This window comes from Hyperolius riggenbachi, chromosome 12 (assembly GCF_040937935.1).
Source record: "Hyperolius riggenbachi isolate aHypRig1 chromosome 12, aHypRig1.pri, whole genome shotgun sequence".
NCBI lineage: Eukaryota > Metazoa > Chordata > Amphibia > Anura > Hyperoliidae > Hyperolius > Hyperolius riggenbachi.
Genome location: NC_090657.1, coordinates 226,766,769 through 226,793,646, shown reverse-complemented (window position 1 = coordinate 226,793,646; position 26,878 = coordinate 226,766,769). Strand labels below are relative to the sequence as shown.

Genomic DNA, 26,878 nt, shown 5'->3' with positions numbered 1-26,878 from the left:
GTTCTCAAATCGTGACCTGGACATGGCAGCAGAGAACACGGGAATGTGATTGATGGGTGTCTCAGGGGGTGATTAGAGGGGAAAATAGATGCAATCAATGCACTGGGGAGGTGATCGGAAGGGGGTATGAGGGGGATCTGAGAGTTTGGCCGAGTGATCAGGAGCCCACACGGGGCAAATTACGGCCTGATCTGATGGATAGGTGTGCTAGGGGGTGACAGGAGGTGATTGATGGGTGTCTCTGCAATCTTACCTTGGCGTTGGCCTCCAGGTAGTTGTACAGCACATTGACAGAGATGGTGAGGTCTCCGGTGTTGAAGGGATAGGATCGGTTCCAGCCCTGAGGCCCGAATTTCCTCCTCTCTGCCACCACTGCGTGGAAGTAACAAAGAGCAAACAGGATGCTCTTAAACTCCGTCTCCCGAGCGCACATCTCCAGAGTGTCCTGTGTGACAAACATCACAGAGTGAGAATAACGGGTAATCAGGAGGGACACATTGTACACGATACCTCCTCCATCTGCTACAGCCTGACAGGAAACAACCACATCCAATGCCAAGCAGCAGCAGCTAAAGCTAAGAACATTCTGGGATACATAAAATGGGAAATGAAATCACAAGGTGGCAACATATTAACATGTTACTCCCACATACGTGTACAATCTCAGAACACTAGGTTGTATCCTTTCCTCTCTGCTATCTCTCATGTTTCCCGGGAGAATCTGGCTGGACTTCCTGTGTTGGGATGACTACAGGAGTTACTCATTGTTGGCTTACTTATGTTGTCACCCCAAGGCCAGAAGAACTGCGAGATGGCCCCAGCCATTGGGATTCGGTATTGGCAGCTATGAATCATGGGAAATGCAGCTTTGTGTAGGAAGCAGCAGTACACACGAGGTGATAGCATGGCGTAAGGATGGCTGACCTGGGTGATTGCGTATTGGCAGCTATGAATCATGGGAAATGCAGCTCTGTGTAGGAAGCAGCAGTACACACGAGGTGACAGCATGGCGTAAGGATGGCTGACCTGGGTGATTGCGTATTGGCAGCTATGAATCATGGGAAATGCAGCTCTGTGTAGGAAGCAGCATTACACACAAGGTGACAGCATGGCGTAAGGCTGGCTGACCTGGGTGATTGCGTATTGGCAGCTATGAATCATGGGAAATGCAGCTCTGTGTAGGAAGCAGCAGTACACACGAGGTGATAGCATGGCGTTAGGATGGCTGACCTGGGTGATTGCGTATTGGCAGCTATGAATCATGGGAAATGCAGCTCTGTGTAGGAAGCAGCAGTACACACGAGGTGATAGCATGGCGTTAGGATGGCTGACCTGGGTGATTGCGCATTGGCAGCTATGAATCATGGGAAATGCAGCTCTGTGTAGGAAGCAGCATCACACACGAGGTGACAGCATGGCGTTAGGATGGCTGACCTGGGTGATTGCGTATTGGCAGCTATGAATCATGGGAAATGCAGCTCTGTGTAGGAAGCAGCAGTACACACGAGGTGATAGCATGGCGTTAGGATGGCTGACCTGGGTGATTGCGCATTGGCAGCTATGAATCATGGGAAATGCAGCTCTGTGTAGGAAGCAGCATCACACACGAGGTGACAGCATGGCGTTAGGATGGCTGACCTGGGTGATTGCGTATTGGCAGCTATGAATCATGGGAAATGCAGCTCTGTGTAGGAAGCAGCATTACACACGAGGTGATAGCATGGCGTAAGGATGGCTGACCTGGGTGATTGCGCATTGGCAGCTATGAATCATGGGAAATGCAGCTCTGTGTAGGAAGCAGCAGTACACACGAGGTGATAGCATGGCGTAAGGATGGCTGACCTGGGTGATTGCGTATTGGCAGCTATGAATCATGGAAAATGCAGCTTTGTGTAGGAAGCAGCATTACACACAAGGTGACAGCATGGCGTAAGGATGGCTGACCTGGGTGATTGCGTATTGGCAGCTATGAATCATGGGAAATGCAGCTTTGTGTAGGAAGCAGCATTACACACAAGGTGACAGCATGGCGTAAGGATGGCTGACCTGGGTGATTGCGTATTGGCAGCTATGAATCATGGGAAATGCAGCTTTGTGTAGGAAGCAGCATTACACACAAGGTGACAGCATGGCGTAAGGATGGCTGACCTGGGTGATTGCGCATTGGCAGCTATGAATCATGGGAAATGCAGCTTTGTGTAGGAATCAGCATTACACACGAGGTGACAGCATGGCGTAAGGATGGCTGACCTGGGTGATTGCGTATTGGCAGCTATGAATCATGGGAAATGCAGCTCTGTGTAGGAAGCAGCATTACACACAAGGCGTTAGGAAGGCTGACCTGGGTGAAGTTGTCCAGCGCTTTGTGTAGGTTGGCATGCATTCCAGTAGGGGGCTCATTGGTGATCTTGATGGAGTTCTCCAGAATCCCCTGAGGAATGATGTGTCCATCGGGGGAGCCGGCCGGCTCGGCACTGATGAAGACTCGGAATTCCGGGTGGCTACCCTCACTGTGGTGCTCTAACTTCTTCTCCAGGGTGCTCAGCCACTTGGCCACCAGGTGAATGTTCTGCCCAATAATGAGGAGGAACACAAAGTCACCACTTGTAATTCATACAACAACTCCCTGCACTGCAGAACTGCCCCCCCCCTTTCATGCAACCCCGCCCCCCTCCCGCACTGGTCTCTCACTGCAGCACTGGTTGCCCCACCCTTCCCCCAACTCCCCCTCGTACTGCAGCACTGGTCCCCCCCCCCCCCTTGAATGCAGCACTGCCCTCCCCCACCCTTTACATTGGTAGTGTGCACTGGTCCCCCCCTCCACACACACACACACACACACACACACACACACACACACACACACACACACACACACACGTATGTCACACTGGCCCCTCCCCCAGCATAGTTGGCTCTGGGCCACACACTCTGGTATGTCACACTGGACCCTCCCCCAGCACTGTTGGCTCTGGACCACACACTGGTATGTCACACTGGCCCCTCCCCCAGCACTGTTGGCTCTGGACCACACACTGGTATGTCACACTGGCCCCTCCCCCAGCATTGTTGGCTCTGGGCCACACGCGCTGGTATGTCACACTGGCCCCTCCCCCCAGCACTGTTGGCTTTGGACCACACACACACTGGTATGTCACACTGGCCCCTCCCCCCAGCACTGTTGGCTCTGGACCACACACACTGGTATGTCACACTGGCCCCTCCCTCAGCACTGTTGGCTCTGGGCCACACACACTGGTATGTCACACTGGCCCCTCCCCCCAGCACTGTTGGCTCTGGACCACACACACTGGTATGTCACACTGGCCCCTCCCCCAGCACTGTTGGCTCTGGGCCACACACACTGGTATGTCACACTGGCCCCTCCCCCAGCACTGTTGGCTCTGGACCACACACACTGGTATGTCACACTGGCCCCTCCCCAGCACTGTTGGCTCTGGACCACACACACTGGTATGTCACACTGGCCCCTCCCTCAGCACTGTTGGATCTGGGCCACACACACTGGTATGTCACACTGGCCCCTCCCCTAAGCACTGTTGGCTCTGGACCACACACACTGGTTTGTCACACTGGCCCCTCCCCCAGCACTGTTGGCTCTGGACCACACACACTGGTATGTCACACTGGCCCCTCCCTCAGCACTGTTGGCTCTGGACCACACACACTGGTATGTCACACTGGCCCCTCCCCCAGCACTGTTGGCTCTGGGCCACACACACTGGTATGTCACACTGGCCCCTCCCCCCCAGCACTGTTGGCTCTGGGCCACACACACTGGTATGTCACACTGGCCCCGCCCCCAGCACTGTTGGCTCTGGGCCACACACACTGGTATGTCACACTGGCCCCTCCCTCAGCACTGTTGGATCTGGGCCACACACACTGGTATGTCACACTGGCCCCTCCCCCCAGCACTGTTGGCTCTGGACCACACACACTGGTTTGTCACACTGGCCCCTCCCCCAGCACTGTTGGCTCTGGACCACACACACTGGTATGTCACACTGGCCCCTCCCTCAGCACTGTTGGCTCTGGACCACACACACTGGTATGTCACACTGGCCCCTCCCCCCAGCACTGTTGGCTCTGGACCACACACTGGTATGTCACACTGGCCCCGCCCCCAGCACTGTTGGCTCTGGGCCACACACACTGGTATGTCACACTGGCCCCGCCCCCAGCACTGTTGGCTCTGGGCCTCTTACACTGGTATGTCACACTGGCCCCTCCCCCAGCACTGTTGGCTCTGGACCACACACACTGGTATGTCACACTAGCCCCTCCCCCAGCACTGTTGGCTCTGGACCACACACTGGTATGTCACACTGGCCCCTCCCCCAGCACTGTTGGCTCTGGACCACACACTGGTATGTCACACTGGCCCCTCCCCCCAGCACTGTTGGCTCTGGGCCACACACACTGGTATGTCACACTGGCCCCTCCCTCAGCACTGTTGGCTCTGGGCCACACACACACTGGTATGTCACACTGGCCCCTCCCCCCAGCACTGTTGGTTCTGGGCCACACACTGGTATGTCACACTGGCCCCGCCCCCAGCACTGTTGGCTCTGGGCCACACACTGGTATGTCACACTGGCCTCTCCCCCCCAGCACTGTTGGTTCTGGGCCACACACACTGGTATGTCACACTGGCCCCTCCCCCAGCACTGTTGGCTCTGGGCCACACACACTGGTATGTCACACTGGCCCCTCCCCCCCAGCACTGTTGGCTCTGGGCCACACACACTGGTATGTCACACTGGCCCCGCCCCCAGCACTGTTGGCTCTGGGCCACACACACTGGTATGTCACACTGGCCCCTCCCCCAGCACTGTTGGCTCTGGACCACACACACTGGTATGTCACACTGGCCCCTCTCCCCAGCACTGTTGGCTCTGGGCCACACACACTGGTATGTCACACTGGCCCCTCCCCCCCCCAGCACTGTTGGCTCTGGGCCACACACTGGTATGTCACACTTGCCCCTCCCCCCAGCACTGTTGGCTCTGGGCCACACACACTGGTATGTCACACTGGCCCCTCCCCCCAGCACTGTTGGCTCTGGGCCACACACACTGGTATGTCACACTGGCCCCGCCCCCAGCACTGTTGGCTCTGGGCCACACACACTGGTATGTCACACTGGCCCCTCCCCCAGCACTGTTGGCTCTGGACCACACACACTGGTATGTCACACTGGCCCCTCTCCCCAGCACTGTTGGCTCTGGGCCACACACACTGGTATGTCACACTGGCCCCTCCCCCCCCGCACTGTTGGCTCTGGGCCACACACTGGTATGTCACACTGGCCCCTCCCCCCAGCACTGTTGGCTCTGGGCCACACACTGGTATGTCACACTGGCCCCTCCCCCCAGCACTGTTGGCTCTGGGCCACACACTGGTATGTCACACTGGCCCCTCCCCCCAGCACTGTTGGCTCTGGGCCACACACTGGTATGTCACACTGGCCCCTCCCCCCAGCACTGTTGGCTCTGGGCCACACACTGGTATGTCACACTGGCCCCTCCCCCCAGCACTGTTGGCTCTGGGCCACACACTGGTATGTCACACTGGCCCCTCCCCCCAGCACTGTTGGCTCTGGGCCACACACTCTGGTATGTCACACTGGCCCCTCCCCCAGCACTGTTGGCTCTGGGCCACACACTGGTATGTCACACTGGCCCCTCCCCCCAGCACTGTTGGCTCTGGGCCACACACTGGTATGTCACACTGGCCCCTCCCCCCAGCACTGTTGGCTCTGGGCCACACACTCTGGTATGTCACACTGGCCCCTCCCCCAGCACTGTTGGCTCTGGGCCACACACTGGTATGTCACACTGGCCCCTCCCCCCAGCACTGTTGGCTCTGGGCCACACGCAGCATGGCAGCCACACTCATGTTACACAAAACACAATTTCTCAATTTAAATAGTGATTGTGGCTCAGTGAAGCAACAATGTATGAAAATGAGCCAACTGCAGAATTAAATTAACTTCATTCCAGCGTGATTTAAGTGGCATTTCAGCTAATAGATGCCGGCAGCAGTCAGAGAGGGGAAAACGCTGCAGCCATCGGAATGCAGAAAATACGTCAGTTCACACCAGATATCCTGCAGAATATATACAATCTGCACTGTGTGTTTATCTGCTATATACAATGTATGGGAGTTTTCTATGTGTGCATATATCAATGTTCAATGTACAGGGGGTGGTTAAGGTTGGCTAACCTTAACCACCACCCCACACAGCTAACCTTAACTACTCCCACGGCTAACCTTAACCACCCCCCCACACAGCTGTTGGAATGGTTGTGGTTAGCTGTGTGGGGGGGTGGTTAAGGTTAGCTGTTTGGGGAGTGGTTAAGGTTAGCCGTGGGGGTGGTTAAGATTAGCTGTGTGGGGGTTAACGTTATCTGTGGGAGTTGGTTAAGGTTATCCATGGGGGTGGGGAGTAGTTTAGCTTGGCCTTGGGGGGTGGTTAAGGTTAGCCGTGGGCGAAGAAGTGGTTAAAGTTAGCTGTGGGGGGTTAAGGTTAGCCGTGGGGGTGGGGAGTAGTTTAGTTCAGCCATGGGAGGTGGTTAAGGTTAGCCGTGGGAGGTGGTTAAGGTTAGCCGCGGGGATGGTTAAAGTTAGCCGCGGTGGTGGTTAAGGTTAGCCGCGGGGGTGGTTAAGGTTAGCCGTGGAGGTGGGGAGTAGCTTAGTTCAGCCATGGGAGGTGGTTAAGGTTAGCCGCAGAGGTGGTTAAGGTTAGCCATGGGGAATGAAGCAGGAAAAACTACTGGTAGTTTTGGCTTCACCGGGAGCCTCTTTTCCTCGGCGCCCTTGTTGCACAGCTGCAGGACAGGTATATCCTAGCATGCAGAGGACCTGGGTCATATCTGGAATTGTGGGCAGCTTTGTGACCCGGAAATGACACAACATGTATGGCCAGCACTCCTCATCCTGACATCAGTGAGAGGAATTATGGGAGCACTGTTTCTGAGCTTGTGATTGGTTGGACATACCTGTAGGATCACCCAGTGGCCTTCTTTTGCTGCGAGATCCAGGGCCTGTTCAGCCACAATCTCCTGCCCTTGCCCCAGAGACACATTGTGCAGATTGCGATTGTCAAACGTGTATCCGAGCTTCCTGCCTGCAAGAGAGACACGATGTTACCCTGGAGGACACGCCTCTAATACCAGCCAAACACGTGGTGCCTTACATGGTGTGCCCACTGGTGGGCAGACTGCAGAACATGACTTCACCACACCTCGCCATTTCTATTCTTAGCCACAAATACCTCGCTATTTTTATTCTTAGCCACCAGTACCTCGCCATTTCTATTTTTAGCCACAAGTACCTCGCCATTTCTATTTTTAGCCACCAGTACCTCGCCATTTCTATTTTTAGCCACCAGTACCTCGCCATTTCTATTCTTAGCCACCAGTACCTCGCCATGTTTATTCTTAGCCAGCAGTACCTCGCCATGTTTATTCTTAGCCACCAGTACCTCGCCATTTCTATTCTTAGCCACAAATACCTCGCCATTTCTATTCTTAGCCACCAGTACCTCGCCATGTTTATTCTTAGCTACCAGTACCTCGCCATTTCTATTCTTAGCCACAAATACCTCGCCATTTCTATTCTTAGCCACCAGTACCTCGCCATGTTTATTCTTAGCCACCAGTACCTCGTCATTTTTATTCTTAGCCACCAGTACCTCGCCATTTCTATTCTTAGCCACCAGTACCTCGCCATTTCTATTCTTAGCCACCAGTACCTCGCCATTTCTATTCTTAGCCACCAGTACCTCGCCATGTTTATTCTTAGCCAGCAGTACCTCGCCATGTTTATTCTTAGCCACCAGTACCTCGCCATTTCTATTCTTAGCCACAAATACCTCGCCATTTCTATTCTTAGCCACCAGTATCTCGCCATGTTTATTCTTAGCTACCAGTACCTCGCCATTTCTATTCTTAGCCACAAATACCTCGCCATTTCTATTCTTAGCCACCAGTACCTCGCCATGTTTATTCTTAGCCACCAGTACCTCGTCATTTTTATTCTTAGCCACCAGTACCTCGCCATTTCTATTCTTAGCCACCAGTACCTCGCCATTTTTATTCTTAGCCACCAGTACCTCGCCGTTTCTACTCTTAGCCACCAGTACCTCGCCATTTTTATTCTTAGCCACCAGTACCTCGCCATTTCTATTTTTAGCCACCAGTACCTCGCCATTTCTATTCTTAGCCACCAGTACCTCGCTATTTCTATTCTTAAACACAAATACCTCACCATGTTTATTCTTAGCCACCAGTACCTCGCCATTTCTATTTTTAGCCACCAGTACCTCGCCATTTCTATTCTTAGCCACCAGTACTTTGCCATTTCTATTCTTAGCCACCAGTACCTCGCCATTTCTATTCTTAGCCACCAGTACCTCGCTATTTCTATTCTTAAAAACAAATACCTCACCATGTTTATTCTTAGCCACCAGTACCTCGCCATTTCTATTCTTAGCCACCAGTACCTCGCCATGTTTATTCTTAGCCACCAGTGCCTCGTCATTTTTATTCTTAGCCACCAGTACCTTGCCATTTTTATACTTAGCCACCAGTACCTCGCCATTTCTATTCTTAGCCACCAGTACCTCGCCATTTCTATTCTTAGCCACCAGTACCTCGTCATGTTTATTCTTAGCCACCAGTACCTCGCCATGTTTATTCTTAGCCACCAATACCTCGCCATTTCTATTCTTAGCCACCAGTACCTCGCCATGTTTATTCTTAGATACCAGTACCTCGCCATTTCTATTCTTAGCCACAAATACCTCGCCATTTCTATTCTTAGCCACCAGTACCTCGCCATGTTTATTCTTAGCCACCAGTACCTCACCATTTCTATTTTTAGCCACCAGTACCTCGCCATTTCTATTCTTAGCCACCAGTACCTCGCCATGTTTATTCTTAGCCACCAGTACCTCGTCATTTTTATTCTTAGCCACCAGTACCTCGCCATTTCTATTCTTAGCCACCAGTACCTCGCCATTTTTATTCTTAGCCACCAGTACCTCGCCGTTTCTACTCTTAGCCACCAGTACCTCGCCATTTTTATTCTTAGCCACCAGTACCTCGCCATTTCTATATTTAGCCACCAGTACCTCGCCATTTCTATTCTTAGCCACCAGTACCTCGCTATTTCTATTCTTAAACACAAATACCTCACCATGTTTATTCTTAGCCACCAGTACCTCGCCATTTCTATTTTTAGCCACCAGTACCTCGCCATTTCTATTCTTAGCCACCAGTACCTCGCCATTTCTATTCTTAGCCACCAGTACCTCGCCATTTCTATTCTTAGCCACCAGTACCTCGCTATTTCTATTCTTAAAAACAAATACCTCACCATGTTTATTCTTAGCCACCAGTACCTCGCCATTTCTATTCTTAGCCACCAGTACCTCGCCATGTTTATTCTTAGCCACCAGTACCTCGCCATTTCTATTCTTAGCCACCAGTACCTCGCCATTTCTATTCTTAGCCACCAGTACCTCGCTATTTCTATTCTTAAAAACAAATACCTCGCCATGTTTATTCTTAGCCACCAGTGCCTCGTCATTTTTATTCTTAGCCACCAGTACCTTGCCATTTTTATACTTAGCCACCAGTACCTCGCCATTTCTATTCTTAGCCACCAGTACCTCGCTATTTCTATTCTTAGCCACCAGTACCTCGTCATGTTTATTCTTAGCCACCAGTACCTCGTCATGTTTATTCTTAGCCACCAGTACCTCGCCATGTTTATTCTTAGCCACCAGTACCTCGCCATTTCTATTCTTAGCCACCAGTACCTCGCCATGTTTATTCTTAGATACCAGTACCTCGCCATTTCTATTCTTAGCCACAAATACCTCGCCATTTCTATTCTTAGCCACCAGTACCTCGCCATGTTTATTCTTAGCCACCAGTACCTCACCATTTCTATTTTTAGCCACCAGTACCTCGCCATTTCTATTCTTAGCCACCAGTACCTCGCCATGTTTATTCTTAGCCACCAGTACCTCGCCATGTTTATTCTTAGCCACCAATACCTCGCCATGTTTATTCTTAGCCACCAGTACCTCACCATGTTTATTCTTAGCCACCAGTACCTCGCCATTTCTATTCTTAGCCACCAGTACCTCGCCATTTCTATTCTTAGCCACCAGTACCTCGCCATTTCTATTCTTAGCCACCAGTACCTCGCCATTTCTATTCTTAGCCACCAGTACCTCGCCATGTTTATTCTTAGCCATCAGTACCTCGCCATTTCTATTCTTAGCCACCAGTACCTCGCCATTTCTATTTTTAGCCACCAGTACCTCGCCATGTTTATTCTTAGCCAGCAGTACCTCGCCATGTTTATTCTTAGCCACCAGTACCTCGCCATTTCTATTCTTAGCCACAAATACCTCGTCATTTCTATTCTTAGCCACCAGTACCTCGCCATGTTTATTCTTAGCTACCAGTACCTCGCCATTTCTATTCTTAGCCACAAATACCTCGCCATTTCTATTCTTAGCCACCAGTACCTCGCCATGTTTATTCTTAGCCACCAGTACCTCGTCATTTTTATTCTTAGCCACCAGTACCTCGCCATTTCTATTCTTAGCCACCAGTACCTCGCCATTTCTATTCTTAGCCACCAGTACCTCGCCATTTCTATTCTTAGCCACCAGTACCTCGCCATGTTTATTCTTAGCCAGCAGTACCTCGCCATGTTTATTCTTAGCCACCAGTACCTCGCCATTTCTATTCTTAGCCACAAATACCTCGCCATTTCTATTCTTAGCCACCAGTATCTCGCCATGTTTATTCTTAGCTACCAGTACCTCGCCATTTCTATTCTTAGCCACAAATACCTCGCCATTTCTATTCTTAGCCACCAGTACCTCGCCATGTTTATTCTTAGCCACCAGTACCTCGTCATTTTTATTCTTAGCCACCAGTACCTCGCCATTTCTATTCTTAGCCACCAGTACCTCGCCATTTTTATTCTTAGCCACCAGTACCTCGCCGTTTCTACTCTTAGCCACCAGTACCTCGCCATTTTTATTCTTAGCCACCAGTACCTCGCCATTTCTATTTTTAGCCACCAGTACCTCGCCATTTCTATTCTTAGCCACCAGTACCTCGCTATTTCTATTCTTAAACACAAATACCTCACCATGTTTATTCTTAGCCACCAGTACCTCGCCATTTCTATTTTTAGCCACCAGTACCTCGCCATTTCTATTCTTAGCCACCAGTACCTCGCCATTTCTATTCTTAGCCACCAGTACCTCGCCATTTCTATTCTTAGCCACCAGTACCTCGCTATTTCTATTCTTAAAAACAAATACCTCACCATGTTTATTCTTAGCCACCAGTACCTCGCCATTTCTATTCTTAGCCACCAGTACCTCGCCATTTCTATTCTTAGCCACCAGTACCTCGCCATTTCTATTCTTAGCCACCAGTACCTCGCCATTTCTATTCTTAGCCACCAGTACCTCGCCATTTCTATTCTTAGCCACCAGTACCTCGCTATTTCTATTCTTAAAAACAAATACCTCACCATGTTTATTCTTAGCCACCAGTACCTCGCCATTTCTATTCTTAGCCACCAGTACCTCGCCATTTCTATTCTTAGCCACCAGTACCTCGCCATTTCTATTCTTAGCCACCAGTACCTCGCCATTTCTATTCTTAGCCACCAGTACCTCGCCATTTCTATTCTTAGCCACCAGTACCTCGCCATGTTTATTCTTAGCCACCAGTACCTTGCCATTTTTATACTTAGCCACCAGTACCTCGCCATTTCTATTCTTAGCCACCAGTACCTCGCCATTTCTATTCTTAGCCACCAGTACCTCGTCATGTTTATTCTTAGCCACCAGTACCTCGTCATGTTTATTCTTAGCCACCAGTACCTCGCCATGTTTATTCTTAGCCACCAGTACCTCGCCATTTCTATTCTTAGCCACCAGTACCTCGCCATGTTTATTCTTAGATACCAGTACCTCGCCATTTCTATTCTTAGCCACAAATACCTCGCCATTTCTATTCTTAGCCACCAGTACCTCGCCATGTTTATTCTTAGCCACCAGTACCTCACCATTTCTATTTTTAGCCACCAGTACCTCGCCATTTCTATTCTTAGCCACCAGTACCTCGCCATGTTTATTCTTAGCCACCAGTACCTCGTCATGTTTATTCTTAGCCACCAGTACCTCGTCATGTTTATTCTTAGCCACCAGTACCTCGCCATGTTTATTCTTAGCCACCAGTACCTCGCCATTTCTATTCTTAGCCACCAGTACCTCGCCATGTTTATTCTTAGATACCAGTACCTCGCCATTTCTATTCTTAGCCACAAATACCTCGCCATTTCTATTCTTAGCCACCAGTACCTCGCCATGTTTATTCTTAGCCACCAGTACCTCGCCATGTTTATTCTTAGCCACCAGTACCTCGCCATGTTTATTCTTAGCCACCAGTACCTCGCCATGTTTATTCTTAGCCACCAGTACCTCACCATGTTTATTCTTAGCCACCAGTACCTCGCCATTTCTATTCTTAGCCACCAGTACCTCGCCATTTCTATTCTTAGCCACCAGTACCTCGCCATTTCTATTCTTAGCCACCAGTACCTCGCCATTTCTATTCTTAGCCACCAGTACCTCGCCATGTTTATTCTTAGCCATCAGTACCTCGCCATTTCTATTCTTAGCCACCAGTACCTCGCCATTTCTATTCTTAGCCACCAGTACCTCGCCATTTCTATTCTTAGCCACCAGTACCTCGCCATTTCTATTCTTAGCCACCAGTACCTCGCTATTTCTATTCTTAAAAACAAATACCTCACCATGTTTATTCTTAGCCACCAGTACCTCGCCATTTCTATTCTTAGCCACCAGTGCCTCGTCATTTTTATTCTTAGCCACCAGTACCTTGCCATTTTTATACTTAGCCACCAGTACCTCGCCATTTCTATTCTTAGCCACCAGTACCTCGCCATTTCTATTCTTAGCCACCAGTACCTCGTCATGTTTATTCTTAGCCACCAGTACCTCGTCATGTTTATTCTTAGCCACCAGTACCTCGCCATGTTTATTCTTAGATACCAGTACCTCGCCATTTCTATTCTTAGCCACAAATACCTCGCCATTTCTATTCTTAGCCACCAGTACCTCGCCATGTTTATTCTTAGCCACCAGTACCTCGCCATTTCTATTCTTAGCCACCAGTACCTCGCCATGTTTATTCTTAGCTACCAGTACCTCGCCATTTCTATTCTTAGCCACAAATACCTCGCCATTTCTATTCTTAGCCACCAGTACCTCGCCATGTTTATTCTTAGCCACCAGTACCTCGTCATTTTTATTCTTAGCCACCAGTACCTCGCCATTTCTATTCTTAGCCACCAGTACCTCGCCATTTCTATTCTTAGCCACCAGTACCTCGCCATTTCTATTCTTAGCCACCAGTACCTCGCCATGTTTATTCTTAGCCAGCAGTACCTCGCCATGTTTATTCTTAGCCACCAGTACCTCGCCATTTCTATTCTTAGCCACAAATACCTCGCCATTTCTATTCTTAGCCACCAGTATCTCGCCATGTTTATTCTTAGCTACCAGTACCTCGCCATTTCTATTCTTAGCCACAAATACCTCGCCATTTCTATTCTTAGCCACCAGTACCTCGCCATGTTTATTCTTAGCCACCAGTACCTCGTCATTTTTATTCTTAGCCACCAGTACCTCGCCATTTCTATTCTTAGCCACCAGTACCTCGCCATTTTTATTCTTAGCCACCAGTACCTCGCCGTTTCTACTCTTAGCCACCAGTACCTCGCCATTTTTATTCTTAGCCACCAGTACCTCGCCATTTCTATTTTTAGCCACCAGTACCTCGCCATTTCTATTCTTAGCCACCAGTACCTCGCTATTTCTATTCTTAAACACAAATACCTCACCATGTTTATTCTTAGCCACCAGTACCTCGCCATTTCTATTTTTAGCCACCAGTACCTCGCCATTTCTATTCTTAGCCACCAGTACCTCGCCATTTCTATTCTTAGCCACCAGTACCTCGCCATTTCTATTCTTAGCCACCAGTACCTCGCCATTTCTATTCTTAGCCACCAGTACCTCGCTATTTCTATTCTTAAAAACAAATACCTCACCATGTTTATTCTTAGCCACCAGTACCTCGCCATTTCTATTCTTAGCCACCAGTACCTCGCCATGTTTATTCTTAGCCACCAGTGCCTCGTCATTTTTATTCTTAGCCACCAGTACCTTGCCATTTTTATACTTAGCCACCAGTACCTCGCCATTTCTATTCTTAGCCACCAGTACCTCGCCATTTCTATTCTTAGCCACCAGTACCTCGTCATGTTTATTCTTAGCCACCAGTACCTCGTCATGTTTATTCTTAGCCACCAGTACCTCGCCATGTTTATTCTTAGCCACCAGTACCTCGCCATTTCTATTCTTAGCCACCAGTACCTCGCCATGTTTATTCTTAGATACCAGTACCTCGCCATTTCTATTCTTAGCCACAAATACCTCGCCATTTCTATTCTTAGCCACCAGTACCTTGCCATGTTTATTCTTAGCCACCAGTACCTCACCATTTCTATTTTTAGCCACCAGTACCTCGCCATTTCTATTCTTAGCCACCAGTACCTCGCCATGTTTATTCTTAGCCACCAGTACCTCGTCATTTTTATTCTTAGCCACCAGTACCTCGCCATTTCTATTCTTAGCCACCAGTACCTCGCCATTTTTATTCTTAGCCACCAGTACCTCGCCGTTTCTACTCTTAGCCACCAGTACCTCGCCATTTTTATTCTTAGCCACCAGTACCTCGCCATTTCTATTTTTAGCCACCAGTACCTCGCCACTTCTATTCTTAGCCACCAGTACCTCGCCATGTTTATTCTTAGCCACCAGTACCTCGTCATTTTTATTCTTAGCCACCAGTACCTCGCCATTTCTATTCTTAGCCACCAGTACCTCGCCATTTCTATTCTTAGCCACCAGTACCTCGCCATTTCTATTCTTAGCCACCAGTACCTCGCCATGTTTATTCTTAGCCAGCAGTACCTCGCCATGTTTATTCTTAGCCACCAGTACCTCGCCATTTCTATTCTTAGCCACAAATACCTCGCCATTTCTATTCTTAGCCACCAGTATCTCGCCATGTTTATTCTTAGCTACCAGTACCTCGCCATTTCTATTCTTAGCCACAAATACCTCGCCATTTCTATTCTTAGCCACCAGTACCTCGCCATGTTTATTCTTAGCCACCAGTACCTCGTCATTTTTATTCTTAGCCACCAGTACCTCGCCATTTCTATTCTTAGCCACCAGTACCTCGCCATTTTTATTCTTAGCCACCAGTACCTCGCCGTTTCTACTCTTAGCCACCAGTACCTCGCCATTTTTATTCTTAGCCACCAGTACCTCGCCATTTCTATTTTTAGCCACCAGTACCTCGCCATTTCTATTCTTAGCCACCAGTACCTCGCTATTTCTATTCTTAAACACAAATACCTCACCATGTTTATTCTTAGCCACCAGTACCTCGCCATTTCTATTTTTAGCCACCAGTACCTCGCCATTTCTATTCTTAGCCACCAGTACCTCGCCATTTCTATTCTTAGCCACCAGTACCTCGCCATTTCTATTCTTAGCCACCAGTACCTCGCCATTTCTATTCTTAGCCACCAGTACCTCGCTATTTCTATTCTTAAAAACAAATACCTCACCATGTTTATTCTTAGCCACCAGTACCTCGCCATGTTTATTCTTAGCCACCAGTGCCTCGTCATTTTTATTCTTAGCCACCAGTACCTTGCCATTTTTATACTTAGCCACCAGTACCTCGCCATTTCTATTCTTAGCCACCAGTACCTCGCCATTTCTATTCTTAGCCACCAGTACCTTGTCATGTTTATTCTTAGCCACCAGTACCTCGTCATGTTTATTCTTAGCCACCAGTACCTCGCCATGTTTATTCTTAGCCACCAGTACCTCGCCATTTCTATTCTTAGCCACCAGTACCTCGCCATGTTTATTCTTAGATACCAGTACCTCGCCATTTCTATTCTTAGCCACAAATACCTCGCCATTTCTATTCTTAGCCACCAGTACCTCGCCATGTTTATTCTTAGCCACCAGTACCTCACCATTTCTATTTTTAGCCACCAGTACCTCGCCATTTCTATTCTTAGCCACCAGTACCTCGCCATGTTTATTCTTAGCCACCAGTACCTCGTCATTTTTATTCTTAGCCACCAGTACCTCGCCATTTCTATTCTTAGCCACCAGTACCTCGCCATTTTTATTCTTAGCCACCAGTACCTCGCCGTTTCTACTCTTAGCCACCAGTACCTCGCCATTTTTATTCTTAGCCACCAGTACCTCGCCATTTCTATTTTTAGCCACCAGTACCTCGCCATTTCTATTCTTAGCCACCAGTACCTCGCTATTTCTATTCTTAAACACAAATACCTCACCATGTTTATTCTTAGCCACCAGTACCTCGCCATTTCTATTTTTAGCCACCAGTACCTCGCCATTTCTATTCTTAGCCACCAGTACCTCGCCATTTCTATTCTTAGCCACCAGTACCTCGCCATTTCTATTCTTAAAAACAAATACCTCACCATGTTTATTCTTAGCCACCAGTACCTCGCCATTTCTATTCTTAGCCACCAGTACCTCGCCATGTTTATTCTTAGCCACCAGTGCCTCGTCATTTTTATTCTTAGCCACCAGTACCTTGCCATTTTTATACTTAGCCACCAGTACCTCGCCATTTCTATTCTTAGCCACCAGTACCTCGCCATTTCTATTCTTAGCCACCAGTACCTCGCCATGTTTATTCTTAGATACCAGTACCTCGCCATTTCTATTCTTAGCCACAAATACCTCGCCATTTCTATTCTTAGCCACCAGTACCTCGCCATGTTTATTCTTAGCCACCAGTACCTCACCATTTCTATTTTTAGCCACCAGTACCTCGCCATTTCTATTCTTAGCCACCAGTACCTCGCCATGTTTATTCTTAGCCACCAGTACCTCGTCATTTTTATTCTTAGCCACCAGTACCTCGCCATTTCTATTCTTAGCCACCAGTACCTCGCCATTTTTATTCTTAGCCACCAGTACCTCGCCGTTTCTACTCTTAGCCACCAGTACCTCGCCATTTTTATTCTTAGCCACCAGTACCTCGCCATTTCTATTTTTAGCCACCAGTACCTCGCCATTTCTATTCTTAGCCACCAGTACCTCGCTATTTCTATTCTTAAACACAAATACCTCACCATGTTTATTCTTAGCCACCAGTACCTCGCCATTTCTATTTTTAGCCACCAGTACCTCGCCATTTCTATTCTTAGCCACCAGTACCTCGCCATTTCTATTCTTAGCCACCAGTATCTCGCCATTTCTATTCTTAGCCACCAGTACCTCGCCATTTCTATTCTTAGCCACCAGTACCTCGCTATTTCTATTCTTAAAAACAAATACCTCACCATGTTTATTCTTAGCCACCAGTACCTCGCCATTTCTATTTTTAGCCACCAGTACCTCGCCATTTCTATTCTTAGCCACCAGTACCTCGCCATTTCTATTCTTAGCCACCAGTATCTCGCCATTTCTATTCTTAGCCACCAGTACCTCGCCATTTCTATTCTTAGCCACCAGTACCTCGTCATGTTTATTCTTAGCCACCAGTACCTCGTCATGTTTATTCTTAGCCACCAGTACCTCGCCATGTTTATTCTTAGCCACCAGTACCTCGCCATTTCTATTCTTAGCCACCAGTACCTCGCCATGTTTATTCTTAGATACCAGTACCTCGCCATTTCTATTCTTAGCCACAAATACCTCGCCATTTCTATTCTTAGCCACCAGTACCTCGCCATGTTTATTCTTAGCCACCAGTACCTCACCATTTCTATTTTTAGCCACCAGTACCTCGCCATTTCTATTCTTAGCCACCAGTACCTCGCCATGTTTATTCTTAGCCACCAGTACCTCGTCATGTTTATTCTTAGCCACCAGTACCTCGTCATGTTTATTCTTAGCCACCAGTACCTCGCCATGTTTATTCTTAGCCACCAGTACCTCGCCATTTCTATTCTTAGCCACCAGTACCTCGCCATGTTTATTCTTAGATACCAGTACCTCGCCATTTCTATTCTTAGCCACAAATACCTCGCCATTTCTATTCTTCGCCACCAGTACCTCGCCATTTTTATTCTTAGCCACCAGTACCTCACCATTTCTATTTTTAGCCACCAGTACCTCGCCATTTCTATTCTTAGCCACCAGTACCTCGCCATGTTTATTCTTAGCCACCAGTACCTCGCCATGTTTATTCTTAGCCACCAGTACCTCGCCATGTTTATTCTTAGCCACCAGTACCTCGCCATGTTTATTCTTAGCCACCAGTACCTCGCCATTTCTATTCTTAGCCACCAGTACCTCGCCATTTCTATTCTTAGCCACCAGTACCTCGCCATTTCTATTCTTAGCCACCAGTACCTCGCCATTTCTATTCTTAGCCACCAGTACCTCGCCATTTCTATTCTTAGCCACCAGTACCTCGCCATTTCTATTCTTAGCCACCAGTACCTCGCCATTTCTATTCTTGTCCATTTTTCCAGCGTCTGACATGTCACTGTTTATGTGCTGTCTCATATATCCCACCCCTTCTATCAGGATAAGCCATGCTATTCATATCGCCTGTCAAAGGAATGGCTATTGTGGCGGAGCGGAAGTAATATATTGCTTTTTCCAACAGAGCCCCCCACCAGCCCCCACATACGACACTGCATAATATGTTGGCGCTTTATAAATATAAAAAAAATATTATTTGTTTATAGATTGAGGGCGGGACCCCCATCTCTAGTGATGTCATAAGTACCACTTCCCCACAGTGTGATGTTACATTGCTGCACGGCTAGATACACCCGCAGGTGGTACCTTGCTTCTCCACATCTTTCAGAGGGTCCACACCAGGCGACAGGATGAAGAACATGGGGGTAGCCGGACCTGACTCTTCATATGAAGTCGCAAAGTCCAGAGATCGCCCAACCACGTATTTACTGCCCAACTTCTCCTCCACAAAATCCCTGGAAAGGGAAAACAGGGTTAGAACATGTCACAGTGAAGAGTAAGAAAGACACAGCAACCAATCATAAGGCTACGATTCCTGATCTTCTAGCCAATTGTGCGGTATCTAATCAGTAAGCTGAAAGTTATAGAGCAGGATCCATCTGCCCAGCTATTCCTTTATACCCAACTGACACTGGCCACAAGTCAATGCCCCATCTAAGGGTGCACACATAATCACTGCCCACCCCACTTTCCCCACCCGGGATCGGGTCTCAACCCCCATAGTCTAGCTACACATTCTCTATGGAGGAGGGAGGAAGGGAAATGGCACAATGCACCTCAAAAACAGACAAGGAATGGAGGGATATGTCTCCTAACATGCAGGAATGGAGGAGGGGTGGGTCTTCTGGCATGCAAGAATGTAGGAGGGGTGTGCCCCCCCTGACATGCAGGAATGGATGAGGGGTGTGTCTCCTGGCATGCAGAAATGGAGGAAGGGCCGGTCTTCTGGCATGCAGGAATGGAGGAGGGGTGTGTCTCCTGGCATGCAGGAACGGAGGAGGGGTGTGTCTCCTGGCATGCAGGAACGGAGGAGGGGTGTGTCTCCTGGCATGCAGGAACGGAGGAGGGGTGTGTCTCCTGGCATGCAGGAACGGAGGGGTGTGTCTTTTGGCATTCAGGAACGGAGGAGGGGTGTGTCTCCTGGCATGGAGGAGGGGCGTGTCCCCTGGCATGCAGGAGGAGCTTTTCCCTTGGCATGCAGGAATAAAGGAGGGGTGTGTCTTCTGGCATGCAGATATAAAGGAGGGTTGCGTCTCCTGGCATGCAGGAATGGAGGAGGGGTGTGTCTCTTGGCATGCAGGAGCAAAGGATTTGCCAGTGGAATCTGCTGCCTATATCTCATACTATGTACAGACATAGGAATTACAGGAAGTGACTTGTTCGTATAGCCTGAGATTACATCTCACTGATCTGCTGAATTTTACCATTGGTCAGTATTACAGTGTAATATCCAGTAAATACTGCCACCTCACAGAAAGCTGTGGCCCCTCCCCCAATAGACCTCTCCACCGCAGAGCTCCTTACCGCACAGCGTAGGTCATGCGGTCAGGACGGATAGCCCTCATCATGCACAGCCTCTGCAGAGCAGTCTTATTCTTCCACTCCTGGGGGAACTTCTCCTTCTCTGGACACTCAGACTCCACAAACTTCTTCCAGCGCTTGGCCGACCCTTCAATATCCCGATCCAGGCTCTTAAACTCATCCATGGTGGAGAGAGCCTGCAGACACAACGTTTGTAAGTCATCTGAACTCCATAACACTGATAGGAGGTCCAAGCTGTCCCATCACTGGTGCTCTGGCAGCACTATGGTCCATGTAGGGGTTTCACAAACAGCTTTATGTGGACACTTTCAAAACATGATGTAGACACATCTGTCACTGCTGCTGGCAGCCTGTCTGAGCAGGAGGTATGAGGGACATGGATCTCCTCCTATCACAGGACAGGCAGCCTGAAGATGTCCCATTACTGGAATCTCTGACCAGAAGTCCTTCTGTAGACTCATCTGTCACTGCTGCTGGTGGCCTGTCTGAGGAAGAGGTATGAGGGACATGGATATCTTCCCATCTCTGAACAGTAAAATTCTGACAGGTCTTGGATTAATCCATCTCCTCACAGGGGATTCTCAAAATGTATTTTGTTCTATGTAAAGATCCTTTCCAGGGAGTGACTTTGTAAAGACACTGGCTGGCCTCAAGTGCCATTCAAGGGAACCTTAACTGAGAGGGATATGGATGTTTCCATTGCTTGGCAGTCCTGCTGAGCTCTTTGGCTGCAGTAGCGGCGGAAACAAGCAAGCATGCTAATCCAGTCTGACTTCAGTCAGAGCACCTGATCTGCATGCTTGTTGAGGGGCTGTGGCTAAAAGTATTAGAGGCACAGGATCAGCAGGAGAGTCAGGCAACTGGTATTATTTTAAAAAGGAAAAATCCATATGCTTCTCAGTTTAGGTTCCCTTTCAGTAAGTACTTCTGAAAACTAAGAAACTCTCAGAATCCCCCATGAGGAGATGGAATAATCTAAAATCTGTCAGAACGGTCACTGTTAGCAAGTCGGCGCCCAACCATCCAGATGCGATGTGCTCAGGTCAGTGTCCCTCTGTCCCCAGGAACGGCAGCATAAATGTGAAGAGAAAGGACCCAGAACCATCTTCAAGTTAGTATTTTAAGCTCTTTTATTTAAGGCATAAAGCTGGATACAGCAAATAGGGCAGGCAACGGTGGTTTCGAGAAGAGTTCCTCTCTTTATCAAGTCCACATGTGCATTCAGCACATAGATAGTAGGTAGTAAACCGCTGGAATGCGACGTCAAGGGGGGTCAGGGTAGCCCTGCAACGTGGGGGGAGGGGTGTCAGCGAAGCCGTGCGACGTGGGGGAGGGATCCGGGCAGCCGCGCAACGTCAGGAGGGATCCGAGCAGTCAAGCAACGTCAGGGGCGTCCGGGCAGTCAGGTGATGTCAGGGGGTCTGGGCAGTCAGGTGATGTCAGGGGGTCTGGGCGGTCATATGATGTCAGGGGGGTCTGGGCAGTCAGGGGGGTCTGGGCAGTCAGGTGACGTCAGGTGGTCTGGGCAGTCAGGTGACGTCAGGTGGTCTGGACAGTCACGTGAGGTCAGGGGGTCTGGGCAGTCAGGTGAGGTCAGGGGGTCTGAGCAGTCAGGTGACGTCAGAGGGTCTGGGCAGTCAGGTGACGTCAGGGGGTCTGGGCAGTCAGGTGATGTCAGGGGGTCTGGGCAGTCAGGTGACGTCAGGTGGTCTGGGCAGTCACGTGAGGTCAGGGGGTCTGGGCAGTCACGTGAGGTCAGGGGGTCCGGGCAGTCAGGTGAGGTCAGGGGGTCTGGGCAGTCAGGTGATGTCAGGGGGTCTGGGCAGTCAGGTGATGTCAGGGGGTCTGGGCAGTCAGGTGATGTCAGGGGGTCTGGGCAGTCAGGTGATGTCAGGGGGTCTGGGCAGTCAGGTGATGTCAGGGGGTCTGGGTTGGATAAAGCTATGTATCTGGACTGGAGCCTGGTTCTTCTGGTCCTGCACACACACTGCGAGCCATCCGGGTCACATGGAGTTAATCTATAGAGGATATAGAATGTCATTGGCGGCCTGAGGCTCCAGCTATAGCCCCGGGACATCTCCTCTTCCAGGAAAGCAATGATCAGACCACTCTCTGCCGCAGCTCATGTGATCCGTCATGTCCCAGATTAAACGTCCTTGAGAGTCCCCACAGGGAAGAGGCATGTAATGCACAGGCAGGTGTATGAATAATACATGGCAAGGGCCTGCCAGAGACCAGCAGGGGGCGCATGCTCACTCACCTTGATTCCACCCCATGACTGGTTGGAGAGGAAGTCCACCGGGCTGGTGAGGCCGGGCTGTGCCGGGTACCGGAGCAGGAAATCCAGCTCAGCCGTGTTAATCTCTTTACTCATCAGCAGAATCTGCCAGAGAAGGAGGCCAAACGGTAAATCCCTCGCAAAACGGAACGTGTTCTGTAACGCATTGCAGATTATGGGAGAACCCCGCTGTCACCAAACGCACCACAACTCCCAGCATGGCCTTCCTACTACTGACAGGAGGAGGACAACAGCACATAGCTCTCCTCACTGGGCCTCCTAGTGGTCAGACTATGGATGCACCGCTCACCTGCTGTGTCCCCCTAGTGGCCAGGCCATGGATCTGCCCCTCACCTGCTGTGCCCCCCTAGTGATTAGGATATGGATCCGCCCCTCATCTGTGTCCCCCTAGTGGCCACGATATGGATCTGTCCCTCATCTGTGTCCCCTCAGTGGCCAGGATATGGATCTGCCTCTCACCTGCTGTGCCCCCCTAGTGACCAGGGCATGGATCTGCCCCTCACCTGCTGTGTTCCCCTAGTGGTCAGGCTATGGATCTGCCCCTCACCTGCTGTGTTCCCCTAGTGGCCAGGCTATGGATCTGCCCCTCACCTGCTGTGTTCCCCTAGTGGTCAGGCTATGGATCTGCCTCTCACCTGCTGTGTCCCCCTACTGGCCAGGCTATGGATCTGCCTCTCACCTGCTGTGTCCCCTAGTGGCCAGGCTATGGATCTGCCCCTCACCTGCTGTGTTCCCCTAGTGGCCAGGCTACGGATCTGCCCCTCACCTGCTGTGTTCCCCTAGTGGTCAGGCTATGGATCTGCCTCTCACCTGCTGTGTCCCCCTAGTGGCCAGGCTATGGATCTGCCTCTCACCTGCTGTGTCCCCCTAGTGGCCAGGCTATGGATCTGCCCCTCACCTGCTGTGTTCCCCTAGTGGCCAGGCTATGGATCTGCCCCTCACCTGCTGTGTTCCCCTAGTGGTCAGGCTATGGATCTGCCTCTCACCTGCTGTGTTCCCCTAGTGGCCAGGCTATGGATCTGCCCCTCACCAGCTGTGTTCCCCTAGTGGTCAGGCTATGGATCTGCCTCTCACCTGCTGTGTCCCCCTAGTGGCCAGGCTATGGATTTGCCCCTCACCTGCTGTGTTCCCCTAGTGGCCAGGATCTGCCCCTCATCTGCTGGGCCCCCCTAGTGGCCAGGATATGGATCTGCCCCTCACCTGCTGTGTCCCCCTAGTGGCCAGGCTATGGATCTGCCTCTCACCTGCTGTGTCCCCCTAGTGGCCAGGCTATGGATCTGCCCCTCACCTGCTGTGTTCCCCTAGTGGTCAGGCTATGGATCTGCCTCTCACCTGCTGTGTCCCCCTAGTGGCCAGGCTATGGATCTGCCCCTCACCTGCTGTGTTCCCCTAGTGGCCAGGCTATGGATATGCCCCTCACCTGCTGTGCACCCCTAGTGGCCAGGATCTGCCCCTCATCTGCTGGGCCCCCCTAGTGGCCAGGATATGGATCTGCCCCTAATCTGCTGTGTCCCCCTAGTGGCCAGGCTATGGATTTGCCCCTCACCTGCTGTGTCCCCCTAGTGGCCAGGCTATGGATTTGCTTCTCACCTGCTGTGTCCCTCTAGGGGTCAGTAGTGAAGTATTACCTGGAAGGCCTGCTGTGTCCCCTTAGTGATCAGCAGTGAAGCATTACCTGGAAGGCTAGCTGTGCAGTAAAGGTTAGCTTGTCGCACTCGAATAGGCCCCGTGTTGTATATTGGAAGACAGAGAAGGTGAGGCTGTCTATCAGGTTCAGCACTCTCTGCTTCAGAACCTCATCTGCCGGAGCCCTCTGTACCGCCTGCTGGAACACCACGCTGAACGCCTGAGGGAGGAAGCCACAAATATACCATGTTACAGAAATGCAGGGGACACAGAACCATACAGGGGGCACAGAACCATACAGGGGGCACATAGACACACAGAAGGTACACAGACAAACAGTGGGTAGAGAGACACAGAAACTTGTGAAGGCACAGAAACATAAAGGGAGCAAAGAAACATGCAAGTGACACAAACACACAGTGGGCACAGAAATAGATGGGGACACAAACACGCAGGGAGCACAGACACATGCAGGGGGAAAAGACACATGGCAGTGGAGACAGGTCTGGCACAGGAAATCACATGGAATATGGAGGAGGCAGGGCTGCAGAAACAGGTCTGCTCATGACACGTGTGGAACGGGATATCACAGGGAATATGGAGGAGGCGGGGCAGCAGAGACAGGTCTGCACATGACACGCGTGGCACGGGAGATCACAGGGAATGGGGAAGAGGCGGGGCAGCAGAGACCGATCTGCACATGACACGCGTGGCACGGGATATCACATCGAATGGGAAGGACACGGGGCAGCAGAGACAGGTCTGCACATGACATGCGTGGCACGTGATATCACAGGGAATGGGAAGGACACAGAGCAGCAGAGACAGGTCTGCACATGACACGCGTGGCACAGGATATCACAGGGAATAGGAAGGAGGTGGGGCAGCAGAGACAGGTCTGCGCATGACACACGTGGCACAGGAAATGACAGGGAATGTGAAGGAGGTGGGGCAGCAGAGACAGGTCTGCACATGACATGCGTGGCACGTGATATCACAGGGAATGGGAAGGACACAGAGCAGCAGAGACCGGTCTGCACATGACACGCTTGGCTCAGGATATCACAGGGAATGGGAAGGACACGGGGCAGCAGAGACAGGTCTGCACATGACATACGTGGCACGGGATATCACAGGGAATGGGAAGGACACGGGGCAGCAGAGACAGGTCTGCACATGACATGCGTGGCACAGGAAATGACAGGGAATGTGAAGGAGGTGGGGCAGCAGAGACAGGTCTGCACATGACACGCGTGGCACGGGATATCACAGGGAATGGGAAGGACACGGGGCAGCAGAGACAGGTCTGCACATGACACGTGTGGCACAGGAAATGACAGGGAATGTGAAGGAGGTGGGGCAGCAGAGACAGGTCTGCACATGACACGCGTGGCACGGGATATCACAGGGAATGGGAAGGACACGGGGCAGCAGAGACAGGTCTGCACATGACATACGTGGCACAGGATATCACAGGGAATGGGAAGGACACGGGGCAGCAGAGACAGGTCTGCACATGACATGCGTGGCACGGGATATCACAGGGAATGGGAAGGACACGGGGCAGCAGAGACAGGTCTGCACATGACACACGTGGCACAGGATATCACAGGGAATGGGAAGGACACGGGGCAGCAGAGACCGGTCTGCACATGACACGCTTGGCTCAGGATATCACAGGGAATATGGAGGAGGCGGGACAGCAGAGACAGGTCTGCACATGACACGCGTGGCACGGGATATCACAGGGAATGGGAAGGACACGGGGCAGCAGAGACAGGTCTGCACATGACATACGTGGCACAGGATATCACAGGGAATGGGAAGGACACGGGGCAGCAGAGACAGGTCTGCACATGACATGCGTGGCACGGGTATCACAGGGAATGGGAAGGAGGCGGGGCAGCAGAGACAGGTCTGCACATGACACACGTGGCACAGGATATCACAGGGAATGGGAAGGACACGGGGCAGCAGAGACCGGTCTGCACATGACACGCTTGGCTCAGGATATCACAGGGAATATGGAGGAGGCGGGACAGCAGAGACAGGTCTGCACATGACACGCGTGGCACGGGATATCACAGGGAATGGGAAGGACACGGGGCAGCAGAGACAGGTCTGCACATGACATACGTGGCACAGGATATCACAGGGAATGGGAAGGACACGGGGCAGCAGAGACAGGTCTGCACATGACATGCGTGGCACGGGTATCACAGGGAATGGGAAGGAGGCGGGGCAGCAGAGACAGGTCTGCACATGACACACATGGCACAGGATATCACAGGGAATGGGAAGGACACGGGGCAGCAGAGACCGGTCTGCACATGACACGCTTGGCTCAGGATATCACAGGGAATATGGAGGAGGCGGGACAGCAGAGACAGGTCTGCACATGACACGCGTGGCACGGGATATCACAGGGAATGGGAAGGACACGGGGCAGCAGAGACAGGTCTGCACATGACATACGTGGCACAGGATATCACAGGGAATGGGAAGGACACGGGGCAGCAGAGACAGGTCTGCACATGACATGCGTGGCACTGGTATCACAGGGAATGGGAAGGAGGCGGGGCAGCAGAGACAGGTCTGCACATGACACACGTGGCACAGGATATCACAGGGAATGGGAAGGACACGGGGCAGCAGAGACAGGTCTGCACATGACACACGTGGCACAGGATATCACA

The 26,878-nt window shown here is 50.6% G+C and overlaps 1 protein-coding gene across 4 annotated transcripts in view; it reads right to left on the bottom strand.

The window, feature by feature from the left end:
- Positions 1–26,878, bottom strand: part of DNAH9 (dynein axonemal heavy chain 9) — a 328,292-nt gene that overhangs the window by 40,728 nt on the left and 260,686 nt on the right. For all 4 annotated transcript variants that reach the window (XM_068264551.1, XM_068264553.1, XM_068264552.1 and 1 more), the window contains 7 exons: positions 24,232–24,402; positions 22,518–22,640; positions 20,240–20,433; positions 19,022–19,170; positions 7,026–7,153; positions 2,342–2,569; positions 254–445 (listed from right to left, as the gene is read on the bottom strand). In XM_068264551.1, the coding sequence (XP_068120652.1) occupies positions 254–445; positions 2,342–2,569; positions 7,026–7,153; positions 19,022–19,170; positions 20,240–20,433; positions 22,518–22,640; positions 24,232–24,402 (1,185 nt within the window). The remainder of the gene's footprint in view (positions 1–253; positions 446–2,341; positions 2,570–7,025; positions 7,154–19,021; positions 19,171–20,239; positions 20,434–22,517; positions 22,641–24,231; positions 24,403–26,878) is intronic.